The sequence below is a fragment of the Perca fluviatilis genome, chromosome 14 (assembly GCF_010015445.1).
Source record: "Perca fluviatilis chromosome 14, GENO_Pfluv_1.0, whole genome shotgun sequence".
NCBI classification, from domain to species: domain Eukaryota; kingdom Metazoa; phylum Chordata; class Actinopteri; order Perciformes; family Percidae; genus Perca; species Perca fluviatilis.
In genome coordinates this window covers 15,835,587-15,856,822 of record NC_053125.1, presented here as the reverse complement: position 1 = coordinate 15,856,822, position 21,236 = coordinate 15,835,587, and the positions used below count along the sequence as shown (strand labels likewise).

General features: G+C 45.4%; 1 protein-coding gene across 1 annotated transcript; it reads right to left on the bottom strand.

Annotated features, from left to right (window-relative positions):
* Positions 1-760: 760 nt before the first annotated feature.
* On the bottom strand, positions 761-20,878 carry zbtb4 (zinc finger and BTB domain containing 4). Its single transcript, XM_039821845.1, has 3 exons — positions 20,850-20,878; positions 20,628-20,762; positions 761-9,422 (listed from the first exon to the last, which is right to left on the bottom strand). The coding sequence occupies exons 1-3, from the start codon at positions 20,861-20,863 to the stop codon at positions 3,878-3,880; spliced, it is 5,694 nt and encodes a 1,897-aa protein (XP_039677779.1). The 5' UTR covers positions 20,864-20,878; the 3' UTR covers positions 761-3,877.
* Between the last annotated feature and the right edge of the window lie 358 nt (positions 20,879-21,236).

The following is a 21,236-nucleotide window of genomic DNA, read 5'->3' as shown; positions in this document are numbered from 1 at the left end:
TTATTAGCAAGACAGCACTACACCTTTAAATCCCAACCATCCCTGAGGACATCAATGCACACTACCCCCAACACACACACACACACACACACACACACACACACACACTCTTAATAAGGATGAATGTTTTGATAAATCTATTCAATTTCTGAAATGATTTCATTCATATTTAGTTTTCAATTCATCTCTCACATCATATTTTAAGAGTGCAAAGATGAGTGAGTCACCAAAGCTGACTGTTTCTGTTCTGGGAAAGTGCTCATTCAAGGACAGTGAGAAATCAGCTGTCGGACTGCCAAAAAAGGAAGCCGTAATCAGCCTCTTGTTTATATGCCAGCATCAAACTTTCAGGACAAAGGGGTATGTTTATATATTTAGAATAAAAATAAAACACAAATGTGTGCTGTGGTTAATACCATATAAAAGAAAACACCATGGAATGAATTACCAAAGATACCAAAAAATATTCACCAGTGGTTAACAGAGAATGTATTAAATTCACAGTGATTAAAGTATCAACCAAGAGACCATGTGCTTAAAAGAAGTGGAAAGGATGACCACAACTTGTTCCGTTTTCACCAATGCACTAAATGTTAAATGCACATTTCACTGGAGAATTTGCAGGGAGGATCAAACAATGTGAAAAAAAGGCATCCGCCAACTTTAAGCACATGGTTCATATTAAGGACTCTAGATCAACTTGTAAAGCTTAATAGAGACATAATGTATACGAAAACAAAAGCATGAGTCCAGACTAGAGTTGATTTCATTGGGTCATCAGGTTAATACTTTATTTTGTTTGATTGCAGCAAAGAGAAAGAAAGGGAGACGGAAACAAGGGGAGAGAGAGAACAGGAAGAATGTCGGAAAAGGAGACTACAGGCTTTGGGAGAGCTGTGGCTACAAGCCTTTGTATCAAATCTAAAGACAAAGTCATCAGGCAACATTAAAACATCTTTTAAAAATAACATTAACATATTTTGTGGGCTCTATATGGCACAGTATTATCCTAGACATGTACACGATACCAAAACAGTTTAGCCACACCCCTACATCTATGAACAGCTTCATAGCAAACAAAGCCATGACATCTATCTCCAAATCATACTGTCATCTCTCAAGAAAACGTTCATTTACTATTCAAATTTCTTATGCCATAACAAGGCACCTTTACAGTTGAAATCTGGCAGATCCACATCTTACTAAAGATAATTATTTAAATATCAAAGCAGAGGCACATTCATTTAAACTAAAACATACAGTAAATAGTTTTATATTACCACCAGATTCCAGTCCAGTCACTACAATACGTTGATTTGCATGCTTTTGGTCTGTATGATAACCATGATGGCAAACTATGGCATAAGAAATGGTCCAAAAACACAAACATGTCCATCTACAGGAATGGCTTGAGATAGTGTATTGGAGACAGCAAGGCTTTTTTACACTGAAACTAACCCACAGAAAAGTGTCAAAGAACAAAAAAATAACAGGTGGCTCATATACTGCCAAGGGATATGCTGCTCAGGCAGATTTATTTTGGTATTCATATTCGCGCAGTCACTCTTGTACGCAAAACACGTACGCCTACACGCAAAAGGCTTGTAACCACACCCAAGGGGATGCTTGTGCACCCCTGCAGTTGGTCACGATGTGTTTCAACACTCCTGCCTGAAGGGTTAGGGTGTCCCAGTACCATCACACGCACGCACGCGCACACAGACAGACAGACAGACAGACAAACACACACACATACACAGACAAACATATGTACTTCATTCAGAGGAGTTGCAGTGTGCGAGTGTATGCTTTAAAAAGGGAGAATTAAACAGCTCCTAAATAGTGACTGTGAGATGTAAATGTGGCAGCTAGTTTTGTGGAATTGTTCATAATGAAGACAAAAAATATTAACAGAGATATGGAAGATGAAAATATCAAAGGAAACAGAAACAAAAGCTGTGCGCACAATGCCAGTTTGCTGAGGATATAAACGGTTAGGAAGCAAGTGTTGCTCATGCTTTGTGGATACAGAACCCAAGTTTACTGACATGATCCTAGGACTACTGTATATATGCATACCAGACGTTATACGGTTCTTAAACAGGTTATTTGTGTCAAAACAGAAATAAAAAGGAACTGAAACCAACTCTACCATTAATGCAGCTGTACTTCATTAACCTCATGACTAAATTTACATTCATATTTTTAAGTTTACTCCCCCTTTTCACTGAAGCCATTTCCATCTGGTAAGAGGGCTAAACAACAGAAACAACAACATAGTTTAACAAAACAAACATATAGAGATAACATTACACGTAACAAAAAGGCCCCAGGAGGGCACCTGGGGAGTTTCGGCCACCACTTTGGCTGCTAAGCTCAGCCTTTTCCTACCTCTTAGTAAATGACACAGGGCAGGAGGGTATATAGTTCAGGCTATTTCCAATCCCCCCTCAGTTGGGGAGCAGGACATTTTCTTTTGTCGCCAAAGTCATTTCTGTGGGGCTTTCTGACTCAGAGTCCAACAGTTTTGTGCTAATGTATTTCTTTTCCTATCCAGAAATAACTCAAAACCCTGAATCCATTTTTCTTTTTCCTTCCTTGCTGTCACTTTCTTCTTCCTGGCTTAGGAAATGGAGCCTTTTCCTCTTCCAATCAAAGAGAAAAAAACTACGCAAGATGAAGGCTGACTGGTTTTATTCTTTTCATTTTATATGTGAAGGAAATGAGATGAAAAACGGAAGTGCAATGGTCTACCAGCCTTTAATTCTTACCCAGTGGCCAGCTACATATCCAAAGCAGCTACAAGTGTCCCCTTTAAGTGACCACTACTTTTCTATTTTGTGCACATAAGGTATAAACTATAGTGAATGCTATACAGATCCTACAGTGCCATCTGGCCACAAAGTCGCCAGGTTAGTTTGAGACATTAGAAGCTCAGATGATCTGTCATTATCATAGACTCGCATCCAGCCATAGCATTGACTACTTAATGATTTGGATATGAGGAATCACTTCTAAATGCACTTCTACATATTGACCTACAGCAGCTATTCCAACTAGAGTAGGAATGCTGTGCGAGTCTGACACGGAATGATCTAGCCATTCACGCACATACTCCATCACTTTCACAGAAACACACACACACACACACACACACACACACACACACACACACACACACACACACACACACACACACACACACACACACACACACACACACACACACACACACACACACACATGCAGTAATACCTGCTTAAGCCCACCTCTGCATGCACAAATCCCTACATACACTCATATATAACTTTCATGGACAATTTCATGACAGGATATTCCTGCATTCTCTCATACAAACATATGCAAGTTTCGATTTGAACGCTCCACCTTTAACTGCGTTGAGTAAGGACTCTTCTGTCTCATCCGTTACCCTTGCCCACACAAGCCTATCCTCGTTATAAGGTGACTATAAAGGGAAGCGGACTGAACAAATTTTTGACACAACACACATCCTGTTAGCAGTTCTTATTCTTATAGATAATATAATGAGTCAGAGAGGAAGATTAATCAAGCTCTAGAACTATGACACACTACAGCAAGCCAGCAGAGACAGAGAAAGGTGCGCAAGAGTAAAGAGAGGGGAGTAATAATACGTCACTATAATATCAGCCCCTCTCCCCGTTTCTTTGCTCCTTCTCCTTCCTTCAACCTACTCCTGATGTAATGCCTAGCTCTGATCTCTACTGAATAAAAGAGAGGCAGGGGTACTGTGCGAGTGTACTCAGTGACCCAGTGAGCACGCATCCCTCCCGCTCCTCCGTCATAAACAGGCCAGGCCTTCCCCATTGAAATATATTCCTTATAGTGCTTCTGTGTCCTACGGTTTGCTGCTGCTGCTGTCTCGTTGCTTCTTGCTGCTGCTGCCGCTGCTGCTGCTGTAGAGGCTGGGATTTGCCACAAGGGGGTGAGGGGCTGCGCCCATGTAGGGCCCAGCAGTGGCTGCGTAGTTGAAGATGGCAGGGAGGAAAGGCAGAGGCTCCACCTTGTCCCCCCCAGGTGCCATCATATTCAGAGCCACAGGAAGAGCCGCCAGGTTATAGGGGTAGGCCAGCAGCTGGGGCCCATAGAGAAGATGGTAAGGATCTGGATAAAATGGCAGCTTAGCCAGGTCCCCGCCATGAGGGACCATCATTTTTCCCAGTGGGCCAAAAGGAAGAGCTCCAGCAGGATAGGTGGACATGAGCAGGTTTTCCTCCTGCTTCTTACCAGAGTGATAGCTGTCCGGCACAATAAGGGGTAGGGGATAATTCTGGGCATGGTAGCCCACTGGAGTGGCGTCCCCCTGCTGGGAATCTCTGGAAGAAACCGTATCGTGGTGCTCCGGCTCAGGTGGTTGGGGGGCTCGGGGGAGAAGCAGAGCGTGGGCAGAGGGGCGGTCACCACCACCAGCTGCTCCAGTGGGCAGTGGGAGCCTGTCGGGTCCTTGTGAACTAGAGTGGACCTGGCGGTTGGCTTGAGCTAGAAGACCAATAGTTGAGGGGGGGCGGCAGGGGGACTTGGGAGTGTGCCTATGTGAGCAGGATCCATTCATAGTGGTTTGAGTGGGGATATGCTGGGGGGACGGCACAGGGCTCAAGGGCTCCTCTTTAGGGACCAACAGAGAAATCTGGTCCTGTGGGGCGTGTGCAACTCTACTCATTTGATGGGCCCTCTCTACCTCTTTTTCTCTCTCTTTCACCGTTTCTTTGTCCCTGTCCCTTTCTCTCTGTCTCTCCAACTCCCTCTCTTTCTCTCTTTGCCTCTCTATCTCCCTCTCTCTAGCTAGAATGGAGGACATGGTCAGGTCTTGTGCTTCGTTGGGAGAGGGACTCCTGGACATAGATTGAACTCTGAGATCTTGGACCCGAGGTGGTTCCTCATAATGTGCATGTAGAAATATACCACTCCCACCCTGCCTCTCTCTGTCCATAATGACCCCATCCCGTTTCATGAATCCCCCCTCAGAGCGGAGAACTGTTGTCATGGAAACAGGAGGAGCAGCAGTGGTTATTCTGGTCTGTGACATCATGGGCACATTTGGAGAGGTGTTGGTGGATGCCAAGATGTGCACGGGGCTGGGTATTCTGTGGATCTGGCTGTCTAGGTTCTTTTTGCTGGGGGTGCGGTAGTCCAGACATTCAGGTCCATTCATAACTAGCACACTCTGGAGAGTAGTGGGTGCAGCAGGCGTGAATTTAGTGGGTGTAAGGTTAACTAGGCTTTCTAATGGAGGGTCTGCAATTTTGGGGCAGGGCTCTCTCTCTAGAGCTGTTTGTGTGAGCTCTGTCAGTTCAGGTTTGTAACTGGATTCTGACATCTGATGTTCATCTGTCAGTTCACTGAGATGGTCCTCATGCTGCTGTGATGCCAAACAGTCACCACTGCTGGGTGGGTCGGGTGTTGAATAGCTGATAACTGAAACAGAGAGCGCACTGGGAGCCTGGTCTTTTTCAGTCTCTAGGTCTCTACTAACAGTGTTAACAACTGTCTCTGTTGTTTTTGGCTCTGAGTCTTTATCTTCCTTTTCTCTCTCCGGGGAACTGCTTAACTCATGGCGTCGGATATGGCGAGTTAGTGCTGAAGATGTCTTGCACACCTTATGACACTGTGGACAGGTGTGTCGTGATAATGCTCTTCTGCTTAGGCGACTTGGACTAGAATTTCTCCCTACTAAGCCTGATTGTCCCCCTTTTTCTTCATCATACTTTGCCATCTCTGGCACAGATTTAATCCCCACCCCTTCAACTTGTTCGCCATGTGCCACTTTTGGGGGTACACAGGATGCCTCAGTAGGCTTGGGATGCTGGGCTCTCTGGTGGTCTTCCAACTTATCCCTTGAAGGGAAAGTTGCTCTGCAGAAGAGGCATACAAACTCCAGCAGATGGCTCAGCTCGTGTTTGTCTCGCTTCCTGGGGCTTGAGAACCAGCGGCCACATGTACCACACTCTGCTGCATTCCCATTAGTCCAAGGCCGCCTCTTTATTCCCATAGGAGGCACTGAGGTAGACAGAGGAGGCTTTGGAGAGTGCAGAGGAGGAGTGGAAACCTCATGATGGGCCTCCTTAACTTGCTCTTCTGCGTCTTTGTTTTTCTCCTCTAAAGGGACAGAGACATAATCTTTATTTTTCCCCTCTCCCTTGTCTCTGGTATCTCTGTCTGTTTTTGACAGTTTTTCGGCTTCCTCGATCTTCTCATCCTCTTCCTCATCCTGTGATTTCTCTGTTTCTTTATTCACATGGTTCTTGAGCCTCTCTGTCCTCCTCTTCAACCGGATGGAGCGCTTGAACTTCAGTTTCCTCTGCCAGCTCTTGACCCTCTGCAGATGTGCTTGGGCCTTTCTCTTAGGCTTGTAGGAGTAGTAAGGCCGCCATAAATTATCCTCTGTGTCATGGTCACTATCCTGGTCACGCACCTCCCGACGGAAGTAGTACTCCCTCACTTCATCTAGGGGTTTGGAGCTCTTTTTCTTGAACTCATCCTCACAATCTCCTCCTTCCTTTTCACCCTCTTCTTCCAGGCTGACTCTGCGGTGGAGGCGGTGTTTATGGTGATGGTGGTGGGAGTGGGAGTGGCGTGTTTCCTTGGCTTCCCGCACAGATGATGTGTCACTTCGTTTGGTTTTAGGTGGAGAAAGGCTCTTGTCTCTCCTAAGGTCTGTCTCAGAGATGCTGCGCTTTACTATGGCTTCCTCACCAATACGTACAGTAATCTGGCACAGGGGCCCTGCCTCTTTGACCTGTGACCCTACAGATGCTGACAGCTGCTTTGAGTTAGGGATGTCACTCTTGCTGTGGGATTTGCGTGATTTGTGAAATAATCTGCCTGTCTCTGCACCCTGTCTACCTCTTGAGCCCTGCTCTGTGGTATCTGAACTGTCTCTTGACCTTTTTCTATGGTTATCTGCACTATCCCTTTGCTTTTTGATTGGCCTGGGACTGTCCTTGTGTGAAGTCTGACTGTTGCTGGTTTCAGGGGATGGGCTGCTCATTGGGCTTTTTTCACTTCCAGAGGTGACCTGGTTGCTATGCACAATGACGGAGGATGACACTGCTGTTCCATGAACTATGACAGAGGGCTTTGTATGGCCATATGTTATCACAGAAGGCATGCTTGTTTCTGTGCTTCTACCAGTCCTGGGAGTTTTGGTTTTGCTACTACTAGACACTTTGAAGCTGCCACTGGCTCTCCCCTGCTCTAACTCTAGGGCCTCACTCTCTTGTTTTCTGACTTGGGGCACGTCTGCTTGGGGGAGGGGTGTTAGTGCGGAGAGGTCCCCGTGCTCAGCAGATGCAGAAACAGGGAAGCCATCAGGGAAGTCATCTGGGTCAGGCTTTACACTCTGAGGATGGGCCCCACTGATGAGGCTTTGTAGGTCCTCAGGGCCCAGAGTACAGCCCAGGCCAGGTAGGGAGAGGGAAGGCGAATCAGTTGGTGGCAGTAGCAGGCCATTCTGCAAACTGTCACTGTAAGTCTTGTAGGGTCTCTTCTGGGAGCGCATGGGGAGAAGGCGATAGAGCTTGAGGGCGTTAGCTTTCTGCTTATAACCCCCATTAGCTGTCTTTTCACTGGAGATGAGGCTGGGATTAATCCCATGAATGGTCTTCTGGTGTGTTTTGAGATTGTAGTAGGTGGCGAAGGCATCCCAGCAGAAGATGCACTGGTAGCGCCGCTCTCCTGTGTGCCACACCTCATGCTTTGTGCGGTACTCAGCCAGCGCAAAGACCTTGTCGCAGAAATGGCATGGGTATTTGCGGCGCCATGAGTGTACATTAGAGTGACGTTTCAGGCTGGATAGGGTCATGTAGGAACGTTCACACACAGAGCAGAAGTAAATGACATTGCCATCTACCACCTTCACAAAATGGTGCTCATCACCTGCCAGCAGCTCTGCGGCTGCTGCATCATCACCTTGGATACGTGCCAGGAGGCTCCGTGCTTTCTTCCCTGGCCGCACCTTACTCATGTCTGATTGTCCCACAATCACTCCCCCCTCCACTCTCACCTCACCCTCCTCCAGTGGCTCCTCTTTTGGCTGCACAGTGAGAGAAGGAGGGCCCAGGCTGTTGGATGGTAGGCCTGGCACCCTGCAGGAGGCCTCATGGGATTGCAGTCTCTTGCTGTGGATGAAGACTTTGCCACAATAGCGGCAACTGAGGGCGCGGCTGCCACGATGCAGCCGCATGTGGACGGTCAGGGAGGAGGCTGAACTGAAAAGCCGATGGCACACCCCACAAATCAGCTCAGGCTTCAGGCTGTCGGTAGGGGGATATGAGGATGAGTGAGGGGGTGCGGTAAGACCCTCAGAGGGGGAGGAGGAGGTGGGGGTAAAAAGAAAAAAAAGTGTAAGAGGTGGGTGGGAAGAGAGGGGAGGGGGGGTGGGTGGGTGAAGACTTGGTCCATGAGGGTTTCCCACTTTCCCAGCTGGTCTTCCTGTTATTTTCTCTCTCCTCTCTGCATCCCCACCTCTCTGATAGGCTGAGGTGCCCAGACTGAAGAGAATCTGGGCAGTTTGAGAGGGTGAGGCAGTACCGTTGGTCACCCTGTGCCTCTCCTCCCATCCATCGCCACCATAACAGCCACCTGAAGACCCGCTGGAGGATCTTGGGGGCGACCTGTGAAACTGAGTCTCTGGATTGAGTTTGGAGCACTTCAGAGGAGGGGGAGATTTTATATCCTTCCTACTAAGTGCATGAACAGTCATGGGAGATGAGGAGGAGGAAGGTGAAGAGGACGGAGAGCTGTCGTGCCTCGGGGGCTTAAAAGATCTGTGCTTTACGTCCATGGTAGCATCCAGTTTCCACAGCGACCCCTCGTCTGAGCTCTTGGAGGATGGCCAACGTCGGTGAGGGGAAGGGGAGGATGAGGAGGAGCTACGACAGTGGTTTGGAGATGTCAGGGAGGCTGGGAGGGGGGCGGCACTAAGCGGGAAGCTTAGGGTGATTTTTGCATTTTTAGGTCCATCAGCCATGTCCTCCAGCCTGTCCTCCATCATGGCCTCTCCCCGGCCTCCATGCCTTTTTGCCTTCATCTCCAACTGCTCAGCTTCCCCTTCCTCCTCCTCTTCTTCAGGCTGAGAGGCCACTCCAAGACAGCGGACTGGTTTGTGTAGCCCTTCGATCTTGCACGAGCCGCAGAAATGAACAGGCAGGTGTAGCGGTGAGGAGGCCTGATCTGGGTGAAGGGTTTTCACAGCCACTAATGACAGTGGCGGGGAAGACAAAGGTGACAACCGTTGACTCTGGTGGCACGTGGCGTCCTTAATTGCACTGTGTGTGATGTTGCAGAGGGGAGCCAGGTGTTGTTCACTCAGATGTGACTGAATAAGGCCCGCGTGGAGGGGGTCCCACACCTTCTCACCGGACACCATGACCAGCCCCCGAAATCTGAAAGAGAAATCAGAAAATATGTATTAGCATTATAAACATCCTAGGATAAATGTACCAGGCGTAAAATTACATTGACATAAAGCAAAGAATAACCATTACATCCAAAGCTTTTGCAGTAGCAGTCATGATGCCCGTGGAACACTTTTTAAAAACGGAAAAGAAAACTAAATGCCCCAGCAATGCTGAACTCCAACAACTTAGCCAGGAATGGTGAGTGAAAGGAGGGAGAGGGTAGGGGGAAGGAATGAATCTGCGGCAGTGCTGGTTTAGATTTCAACGTGCCACAACCAAGCCTTCAGAAAGGCATTCCAGAGATCCATCTCTTTCGGCTGTGACACAACATTCTCTATGCCTAATTGGAAGGCGTTCAGATTTAATCAAGATTCCCTCAGAATAGAATGTTGACTTAGATCCATGGCCCAAACGCACGTAAAAATAGTCCCACTCTTGCTATTTGAGCATGAGCCTTGTTAGCCATTCCTGGCAGTGGCTAGTGTTTGTCGGGCATGACTCTAACCATTTATTTGTGAAGGCAAAGGCGGGAGGGAAGGAAAAAGGGGAAGAGGAGAAGGCAGGGAGATTGCATGCATGTGGACAGAGAAGGGGTGTTTTCCGCCCTCTGCATCCGGTACAATGTCAGCTAAGCTGTAGAAGATGAGCAACGGGCTATTCTCATTTCCATTCTAATTCGACTGCCATGGTGGTGGATGCCGTCTGGCTCGAAATTCTCCATACATAAGATAGCTGCAGATTCTCGCGTGATAGGCAATTTGCTGTTATTACTTATTTAAAATGGGTCCATTTATTTAGGTCTGCAGATTGGAAAGAAGAACGGAGACTGTATAAGGCCATAATGATGCAACGATAAGAAAATTCCCCAGTCATGCTTTTCTGCCTGCGTTTTAAAGCAGCAAAGCAGCTAGGAAGGCAGGCCGCTGTAAAATTCCACAGGCAGCCCTGAACAGGCAGAAACTAGGTCAGCACTGTTATTGCAGAGGGAAGAGGAGGGAGAGAGAGAGGGTGAGGATGAAGGAGAGTGAAAGGGTGATAGAAAAAGGGAGCGAGAGAAAGAGACTGAGGGTTAGTGAGAGAGCAAGAGACAGAGAGAAGGAGAGGGGAAGAGGAGGGAGGGGGGGGTTTGAAACAGGAACAGTCAGACACACTGCACTGTCAGACAGACAGGAGCCCAGGCAAACACTCACACACACAAAAGCAAGCAGCACATACAAACATATACCACGAACATGCACTCACGCAAACAATTATGCATGTGTACACAGCACTTTACATACACTCATACATGCCCACAGGCAAGACAGACAGGCATAAACAAAGTAGTTGGACATGGATGGGCACACTTGTAAATGACATTCAAAACCAAAAGATCAATCTGAGTGCAACATGGATCGGAGACTATAGAAGTATAGTCAACAAAAGGAAAAAAGAAGTGTCTATTAATGACGTACTTAGTGCAAGCAGTGGCCTTTTCTTGTACAGGCACAACAAACCAGTTCATGCCTATTCAAGATGTATGTCTAAAAACAAGGATGCACAATCTTGTCTCACCAGGCCTGTCACATATTGTATTGAAACAGGCCTTCATTGTCACTCACATTTGCCGAGCTTTGATGTTGTGCAGGAAATCCCTTATGGCAAGCGCCAGTCTGCTACAAGTGGGCGGACACACTGAGAGACAGTGCTAAGGCTAAAAATGTCACCATCTCATCTGATGCTTGCGCCGCGGACAGGAAAATGCGTATGACGCCCCCTCGCTCTTTTCTTTATCTCCCTGTGACGCACACAGCCGCTGCACAAGCAGAGTCTGCACGACACGCCATCTGACTGTGACATGCAGCTTTTTTAACGCGCTTTAAATGTACCGGATCCACTCGTACGCACAGAAATGTGTACAAAAGCGCATGGGACATGCAGAAAAACACTTTTTAATATTTGTGCAGATGAGTGGATACACACATAAACACACATACATCCTTATGTACAACTCACAAAAAAGCACACAGACAAATGTGACCATGAATTTGGCAAGGACCCTAAGGCGAATTCAAAATAAACAGCAACGCTTTTCCCACACCTCTCTGCAACAGGATGTTCTGCGCAAACATGTTGGTCAGCCTATGAAGTGTTTGTCTATTTACGCTTGTGGCACTACAAAACCTCATAGCACGAGCAGATTCTCAGCTGGTAAAGGACAAATTACTAACTAGACTCACATAAACATAAAACACATTATACCAAACGCAATGGCTTTCCTATAGCGACAAAGGCTCCTACTGACAGGCAGAGGGAACGGAGGCCTACTTGCATTGATTTAATTTATATTCCATATCAAATGACAAATGTGAAGTAAACATTGTTGGCTTTTTATTATGCAAACTTTGTTCTTTTAATTTTAAATCATCAGAAAAAAGCAAATACAACTGATCATAAAAAAAGCAAATACAATTGATCATAAAAAAAAGAAAAAAGAAAATACTTGCAGGTTAGTCTCCCTCTCTTAGCGCAGTTTAACTTTTGAAACCAATTAACTTTGGGGAAATGAAAAGTGCTGTTTGGCTCAATAATCCTAAAGTATTGTCTGCTTGAATTTTGGGACCAATTCAAAACAGCATACGTTTTACTATTTGACTCTGAGATACTTTGTCATTAGCATCTGAAAAATATGACCTACGAAACCATTTGTTTTGAAACCACTGAGTTTAAATGTTCAATCAGTCACTAGGAACATATCTGCTAAAGTGGCCTTGCATAACATAAGGCAGGACGGCATAGGAGTTTGGCTGGCCTGCCAGCTCAAGGCCTTGAACCAGCCGTTGAGCAATCTGTTTATTCCACATTGAAACTGGTACTTGTGCTGACAGACAAATAACTGTTAGGATTCAATAACCATGCTTGTTTTTCTTTTCTTTTTTTGCCATCTTCCATCTCAAAGGAAATTCCTAAAAAATCTGACCAGAAGTATTGTGTTTTATGCAGTTCAAACTAAAACTTAATTTGGCTCTCAAATAAACGGTTTTAAGCTTAACACTACTTATAATTGAGGATTAAAAATCTGATCATAGCAAATTACATTTTTAATACTGTTTTAGTGCCACTTAATTTACTTTCACATTTCAATGCGGATGTAAACAGCTAACATTTGCACCGAAGCGTCATTAAAATGTCCTTTAATAGAGTACAGCTGAAACGATCAAGTTATCTTTGGTTTCCCTGTACTCCCATCATTAAAGGACAAATCTGGTTGATTACAACTTTGGTCTGGTTCGGTCTGTCAGCAGGGTTATGAAAAAACTACTAGCCCGAATTTCATGAAACTCAATGGAAGCGTGTAGCATGGGCCAAGGAAGAACCCATTCAATTTTGGAGCGTTTCCGAATCACAAGGCCGATATACAGTATAAATAATTTTTCACTTTTGTTAACTTTGTGAGATAGGGCCTTTGTGCTGCATTCATGTGGTGTTGAAATGATCCGAAAAATTTGTTCTGGATTATATTTAATGGTTCATGATCCGTTTCCTCACGCTTCCTTGTCACACAAATACTATAAACAGCTATCAACATATTGTTTAAATGCTCTGAGCAATAAAATACAACACATCTTCTTTGTAGCGTCCATGTTTTTTCCACAAATTTAAAGCTCATGAACACACCGAAGTCGGAAGAACAAATTCCCAACTCAGGAAATGGGAATATCTGAGGAGCGTGTGAATGTATTATTTGCCTTGGCGGAGTTCTGCACTCTCTAAGTGCCATTTTAGTTTTTGGCCATCATTGTGCTAACCAAAGTAGTTGCTGAGATTTGGGAACACAACAACGTCACAAAGGCATAATTGGATGGGACAAGGAAAACGGGTGGTCAGGTGACAGGTTGTAAATGAGCTAAAGGTTTAGAGATGATCTAAACCACTGTATTTTGATGTGAAACTGACAGAGAGCACACCAGAAATGTTGGTAATAATCTGTTACTGCACATGAAACCTGTGTGCTTACAAAGCTACAGTAACCTGATGGAGTACACTGGTGCCTAAAGTACTGCCGGTCAAAGCTGAACCAGGAAGTTGGCCTGTAATTTGCATATTTCCTCTTTGCACTTCTTTCTTAGCAATGTCACTGCATTCACAGATCTAAGCAATTAGTTTACTGAGTGCTATGTTATTTTTATTAATATACTTGATGGCCAGAACTATAAAAATAAGAACCAAATTGTAATAACCAGAATTGTCCTTTAACTATATCTTTAGCAATGATGTGCCGTCATTGTGTGTGTGTGTGTGTGTGTGTGTGTGTGTGTGTGTGTGTGTGTGTGGGGTTAAGGGTCGTGTCTGCAAGGCAGAATGTGGGGGGCCTCGATGTTCCAGCCGATGTTTTTGCCGGTAAGCCAGCGGCGAGGAGCATGTGGGAAGAGGAAGGTGTTGGTTGGGCTTTCTCCCCAGTGAGGGGCAGCCAGAGGGGCCCAACTATCAGAGCAGCAGTTGGGCTGTGAAGAGGAGGGTGTATGTGTGCACATGAGGGTGTGTGTGGGTGGGTAGGGGGGCATCGTTAGCAAGAACAGCTACTGAACTCTCCACAACCCCCCGGCCAAGAGAGCGTGGTGGAGCCAGCCAGATGGGATAGAGGGAGGGAGGAGGTATGGGAAATGGAAGTTGGTATGGGTTGGGGAGTGGTTGAGCGGAGGTGGTAGTGGTGCTTGTGGTGGTGGGAGCGGGGGAGGTAGGGGTAACTTCAAACACGTCTCGCCTATGTTCACATTTCATGGTTTCCTTGTCTTTCAGTTCCCCCTCAGCATGACTGACTGCATGCCCCCTCTTCTCCCCCTCCCCACGTGTAAACTGTCGTATGGTGTTTTCGCATGCCGCTCCATGCACCAGCGAACCTGCCCATGTCTAAAACGCCATACTCTCCACACTCTGTTAGCTCTCAGCCCAGCACGTAATTCCCATAATTATGCTCGCTGCAACAGAATCCTGAGACATATTCGGAAATAGTAAGGCCAAAAAAAGTACCCCTGGAGAGCAGTATCCATCACCAGTGACCTTTTTGAAGTAATTTTCCCAAAATCATTTTCAATTTCACACGCAGTCCCTGTTGAAGGGGGTGTGAAAGCCCCTTTGGAGTCCTCAGTCTCAAACAACCAAGTAACATTTAGGTATTAGCAAGGCTGAGCTAGAGCGGCATGTTACCATAAACTGCAAGTAAAACTATGGCAGGCTAGAGAAGATGAAGCGTTGCACCAGTTTCCTGAATGCGTCCACATCCTTTATGTTTGTGGCATTTCAAAAAACGGCATAATCAAACAAAGCCAACCAACTCGGTCTTGCAATTTGCAAGACTTGCACGTTAGCACTTTTGTACCCAGGGCAGCAAAAAGCCCATAGACAAATATAGCAGACATGATTTATTTGATGTCTGGCTGAAAAACAAATGACCAAAAGGCTGCCACCTTTATGACAACATCATCTGTGTGACACCACAGAGCAGCGAGAAACTACACTTCATAATGCCTGACCTATGACCCCTACCCCTGTGGCAGTGTGGATCATATATTCCATACATTGAGCACAGGGGCTTGGCTTGGCATCCATGGAAACCAGGAATGTGGAGTAGTTGGCAGCAGATGCTATGTTGTTTTGGGGAAAAAGTAAGGCTTCAACAACAACGGGTTGGTGACATCAATATGCCCTCTGCTGCTCCACGAGAGACAACCTCCAGCTAAACAACAGGTTGGTAAAATGGAGGACAAACTGTGCTGCCAAAAGAGACAGAAACAGTCGGTGGAACTAGCGGTGTTTACCATCGCCTACATGCAAGTTTTCCCCACAAAACACTTCCCCTGATGTTGGTAGTAACTTGATGAGCAGGATAGGGAGACTGGCCCACCATGTTAAGACCCCAACAACAAAGCTCATATCTGTACTGACGTGTGCTGACCGCCCCCCTGTCTGCAGTCAATCACAGAGACGCAAGAGGCTTCGATAAATTAAAAGTTTCATCACAATCTCAAAACGAGTCATCGCTCTTGAAAAAGAACTGCGTGGTGCGCCAGCAACAGAGGGGAGGATGAGGGAGACAAGGCCTGTTACTGGCGCGCACACACACACACACACGCACACACACACACACACGCACACACACACACACACACACAGAGACAGACCCAGCACAGGCACACACATACATAAATACGTGTCCACCAACACACACTGCATACATATGCACAGCCCAACACACGCACTGTCAAATAAAAACCTTTTCCTCCTCTTCAAGCGCGGAGCAACCGCCACCACAGCAGCAGAGTGAAGCAGAAAAACAAGCAGGAAAACAACAGAATTCAGCCTCTCTTCCTCTTATTCTCTCTGGCTGTCTCTCAGGAAGGCAAGCATACAAGAGAACGTACCTCGGAAAACCTCCTGCTGCATCTCTGCTGCGATGTGTTCTCTCCCCTCACTCTCCCTCTCTCCCTCTCTCTCTCTCCCCCTTGGTCTGTGTATGCGCACGTCTGAGTGTGTGTGTGAGAGAGAGGGAGAGAGAGGGAGAGAGAGCGCAGGGAGAGGCGGCGCACACACACACACACACACACACACACACACACACATAGGCAGCAGTGTGTGAAGACAGAGGGCAGGAGCGATTCTCACACTCAAACTTGCTCGCTCTCTCTCACTCACTCCCCCTTTCTAGCTCTCTCTCCTCTCTAACTCCACATTTTGCCTCTGACACACGATTCCTAGTGTTTTTGCTCTTTTTTTTCCAGCAAGTGAATCTCCCCCCTCTGCCCCCCACTGAATCCAATCTTCTTTTTATTTGGAAGTGTTGTTCCCTCTCTCCACACACACTCATGCACACACACACACACACACACACACACACACACACACACACACACACACACACACACACACACACACACACTACTTTATATACACAAAGCCCAGCGATAGGGAGAGGGAGGGAGAGGCAGAGGGAGACAGAGAGGGAGAGCAAGCAAGAGGACGCCATTTAAGCAGTTTGTTACGAGCACTGCAAGTCCCCAAAATGGCTGAAAACAAACAGGAACCACGCCAACTCAAAAAACCTGGGCACAAGGACGGACGGACAGACACAGACAGGGAGTGAGAAGAGAGTGGGCGAGAGAGACAGAGAGAAAGTAAGACAGCGAGAGGACAAACTGGCACTAGTCAAATGGCAGATGGGAGCACTCTGTGAAACAAGTGAAATTGAGAGAAAATGGAGGCATTAAAGTGGTACTCCAGCGATTTAGCACTGAACGTTGATAAAGTTTAGGGACTTACAAGAGACAGATAAAAAAAATAATGGTCAAAATCCATGCAGCACAGGCAGATATATCCTGATTTAAAGTCTCAAGTATGGGTCAAGCTCCAAAAACTCTGGATCCTACATTTCCCAAAATGCAACTTGATAGCATCTTTTACTAGACTCTCCCTGCCTGGCAAATGCCTGCATCTGTCCAAATTACGTTGCGATAGGGAGAAAATCAGATATCACGATATTCTTGACCAAATACCTCAATATCGATATTGCGGCGATATTCCAGTTTCACAAAATATCTTCACACTTAGATGTTAAATACATAATCATCAGTAATGTGGACATAATGTCTAAGTGGGGAAAAGGCAAATAATAGAACAGCTAGAACAGTCTGGTAAGTTCAAAAAAGTACATCACTTTACTGTAATGCAGCCTTTAAAACCAGGAAAAGACAACACTTATGTCATATCACGATATTACGATATCCAAAATCTAAGACGATATCTAGTCTCATATCACGATATCAATATAATATTGATATATTGCCCAGCCCTAGTTTTGCCTAAGCCTTTTGCCACTTTGCCATTAAAATGGCAGCCAGAACACAGTCTTATTTTCCTCAGACTTTAGAAAACTCCCTCCAGACATCACACAACTGTACTTTTCACAGGCTGAATAGTACTCCCCATGACGAGTAAACCAATCTTCACATGTAAAATCAGTGTAGTGGCTCTTTGAAAGAGAAAAGGGGGTTAAAGGTGGACAGACAAGGACAGAAACTGGGGAAGAGACACTCTTCGATTGTCCATGCCCTCAGATAAAAGGGGGTTCAGGTGATATCAGTGACAATGCCGGCCATGTCAATTAACTGCTTTTAGGTCGAGCACAACTAACGCCCTACCCTCACCAAAACAAAGCCGCCACTGCACAAATCCACTGCAAAATGTCCTGCAGCTGGACATCCCTTTTGATTAATCCGTATCCATGCAAAATGCCCTCACAACAACAACTCTCTTAGTACTGGTTGCTCTCTCACTCGCACGTCATGGTCAGTGGAAATTCCACATATCTCTGTTCTCCCTCCGTCGGCCATGAGCCATGAGCCACTCGGCGGCCTTAGATCAGGAGGTATTCTACCAGCTGGAACAAGAGGCTAGAAAAATGAGAGGAGGGGTGGAAGAATGTTCTAGCACTGTTATGCTTCAACACTATTATACTTCCCACTGTCCTTTTGAGTGGAGCTGCTACCCCCCCCCCCCTCCCCCCAGTACCCACCAACTGAACCTTAACGCCAACAACCCACCCTCCTCCTACTCTTCCCTGCCCTTTCCCTCTCTCCCTCTTTTTCATCACTCTCTCCTACCCTCATTGTACGCTGCCACACTTGTCTCCATGGGAACCGCTCTGGGATTGGGTGTTGTTCCTGTGACCTCTCTGGCTGTTGGAGTTGGATGAACTTTTTTTTTTCTCCCCCCCCCTCCCCCCCGTCCTCTCTTATGCACTCCTGCACGCTTTCAAAGCATACAGGATGTGTGTGGATGGGACACATGACAGCAGTTGTGAGTAGCTTCAGGATAGGACAGTAAAATTAAAACTAGAAGTAACAATTTGTCTGTGTGTAAAGCAAAAGAAAGGAATGCTGTGTTTGTGAAGCAAATTGCCCGTTGGCAAAGATAATAGTGTGTGTGTGTATGTGTGTGTGTGTGTGTGTGTGTGTGTGTGTGTGTGTGTGTGTTTGTTCCAGGAGTGCAACCATTCGGCCCGCACATGTGCGCTGGCATTGTCCCGTGGCTGCAGCCAGCTACAAACTCTGTATTCAGAGGTACCCCTGTTGTCCAGACGTCCCTATTCATGGATGTTTGGCCAAACGTGATCATAGCTTTTCATTCTGTGCTACCAAGCGACACATACATCTGAATCAAATATACAAAGATGGAAGATCTAAGGAAGCCATCTTGGTGGAAAATTTAAACCATTAGCTCACCAAGACTTTCAATATATTACCATTAGTCTCATGATTAGCATTAAGTCCGGTCTAGGGCCTTTATGCAGGGTTTATCAACAATCTGGCGTGCATACATTTCTTTATAAGACTAAAAATGTATTATTTTATATTCTAAATATATATATATAAGATGTGGTCCAATTATTAATATTATTTTCAACAGCACAATTGACTATAATAAAAAAAAATGAAATAAAACAGAAAGACAACTAGCAAAATTATCATATAAATCACACACATAAATGGTGCACTTAAAGGCACCCTGTGGAGTGCTCACTAGCAGCGCTGTTGGAGCAAGGTCTTGAAGTGTGTCCTTGTATAGGTTTTTTTTTGTCCTGGTCTACCAGCATGTGCATGAGGACACATATGTACACACTATAGGGGTAAAGTCAAACACATCTCTGCCGACTGTGAAGGGCAGTAACAGTTGACAACGTTAATATGAAGGAGCATTTAACATTTCATCTTTTGCAAATGTTTTATGGGGTAGCATATTCATTCAACATGTTTGTTAGGCCTTTAACTTGCAACAATGATTTTTTGTTGGCCCCAGTGGGGCAGTAGAAACAAGCCGTGACCATGACACTGACATATCACCACCTTTTGAGTTGCCTCCAACAGGAACAAACTCATACACATCATACACAATGCCTCCAAAACTATTGGCCTCCCAACCCGCAACTTCTCAGAGCTCAGCAGCAAAGCCATCACACGCAGAGCTAACATCATAGCACATGACCCCAGGCACCCCCTCAACCCATTCTTCACACTGCTTCCGTCTGGCCGTAGATACAGATCCCTGGCTTGGGAACGGGCACGCTATGACAGGAGCTTTGGTCTCTCTGCCATATTATCACCAAACAGAACACATCGATAACTGTTGTATGTGTGTGTGTGTGTAGGTGCTTTGTGTGTAGGTATGTGTGGGGATGTATCTGATGTCTCTCATGTGGTCATGTTGTAGTGTATAATGCAATTATGTATCTATGTATTTTTGTGAGGCTTTGTACAGACGGTAGCAACAAATTTCCTGTTGTGTTAGATGTCCAACTGTCCAATATTCACTCTCCTTTTAGTCTCAAGCGTCAAAAGTGAAGAGCTTTATAGGGTCTGGTTATAATTATCTGTAAATTCATTACTGTAACCAACCCCTTTCACATTACACGTAGTCATTTTAACTATTGTTATCATTAAAAAAAAAAGTGCCGCTTTAAAGGGAAACACAATGCATTTTGGACTATATACCTGACCATTGCACATATACTGTATTATATATTCTGAACTTTTGCACATTCCCTTTGCAACATTTTTGCACATCCTACACAAAACCATACAATCCTTATTTTCTTATTCTAAAACAGTTTATTGTGCATATTTGTCACAGTGTCTTTTACGTATTTTTTAATTATAATATTCTGTTCTATATTTATGATCTTGTCTGTTGTAGTACTTTGCTTTATAGTTTATTTCCTCTTACTATGTTGCATCAAACACCCAGGCAAATTCCTCCAAGTGAAAACGTACTTGGCAATATATCTGATTCTGATTTTAGCTTTTTAGTTTGCTTACAATGAAGACCCCACTGAAAAAGCTGAGTCAGTCGTCTTCACGTTCTCCGTCCCCCTCTGTCCCCCTGGTTGCTTTGGTTTTAGTGCAACTGAACCTTTGTTTTGGGTGCATATCAAGTATCAAATCTTTAGCTCGGTTTTAATTTTGTACATTGTTAGCTCAGAAAAGATACAATATAAAGACAACAGTTACATGACCAGTAACAGCGCATGAGTCGATTGTGTGCAATACTGGTTTCTTCTTCAATCCAGGCTTACTACCGATACATGTGTGTGAATACATCCGGAGGAATGCTCAAGGGTTAGTAAACATCCTCAATGATCTCAAAGAAGGAATGACTAACCTGCTCTCCAGCTGACTTGGACGTAGATCAAAGTGGGAAGTCAAACAATGCTCGAGGAGTTCAAATGTCAGTGGTTTCTTAAAGAGGAAGCAGTGGCTGCACAAGGCCGACGCAGCGATTCTTTCTGTGTGTAGCCTGAACACAGAAATGTGAGGTAGAGTGAAACCACAGCACATGCATTTTCTGCAAGTACAAGTTCAGATAAGCATGACAAATGTTTACATTTGTAGTCGCATGCGCACACAGCTGAAAGGGTGTTTAAGCCCTCAGCATTGTCTCAAAGACGCATTGGCGGTACAGTCAGCATTGTCTCACAGACGCAGTGGCGGTACAGTGGGTAACTTGATGAAACCTCCCTTGAAAACAGGAAAAAAATTAGCGTGCTGGAACATGTTCTGAGCTAACTTCTCTGCTGTTTACAAAAACAAATGTCAGGGCAGTAGTTTCAACAGTATGGAACAGAAAATACACAAACGGCTCCCACATGAAGACATGTTTTCAAGCAAATCACTCTTCCTCAAAATTCTAAGTTGTAAATAAATATTAATCAAAATGTAGGATGTATACACAAGTGAATGCCCACCCACAAAAAAAGGTTAAATGTCAAAG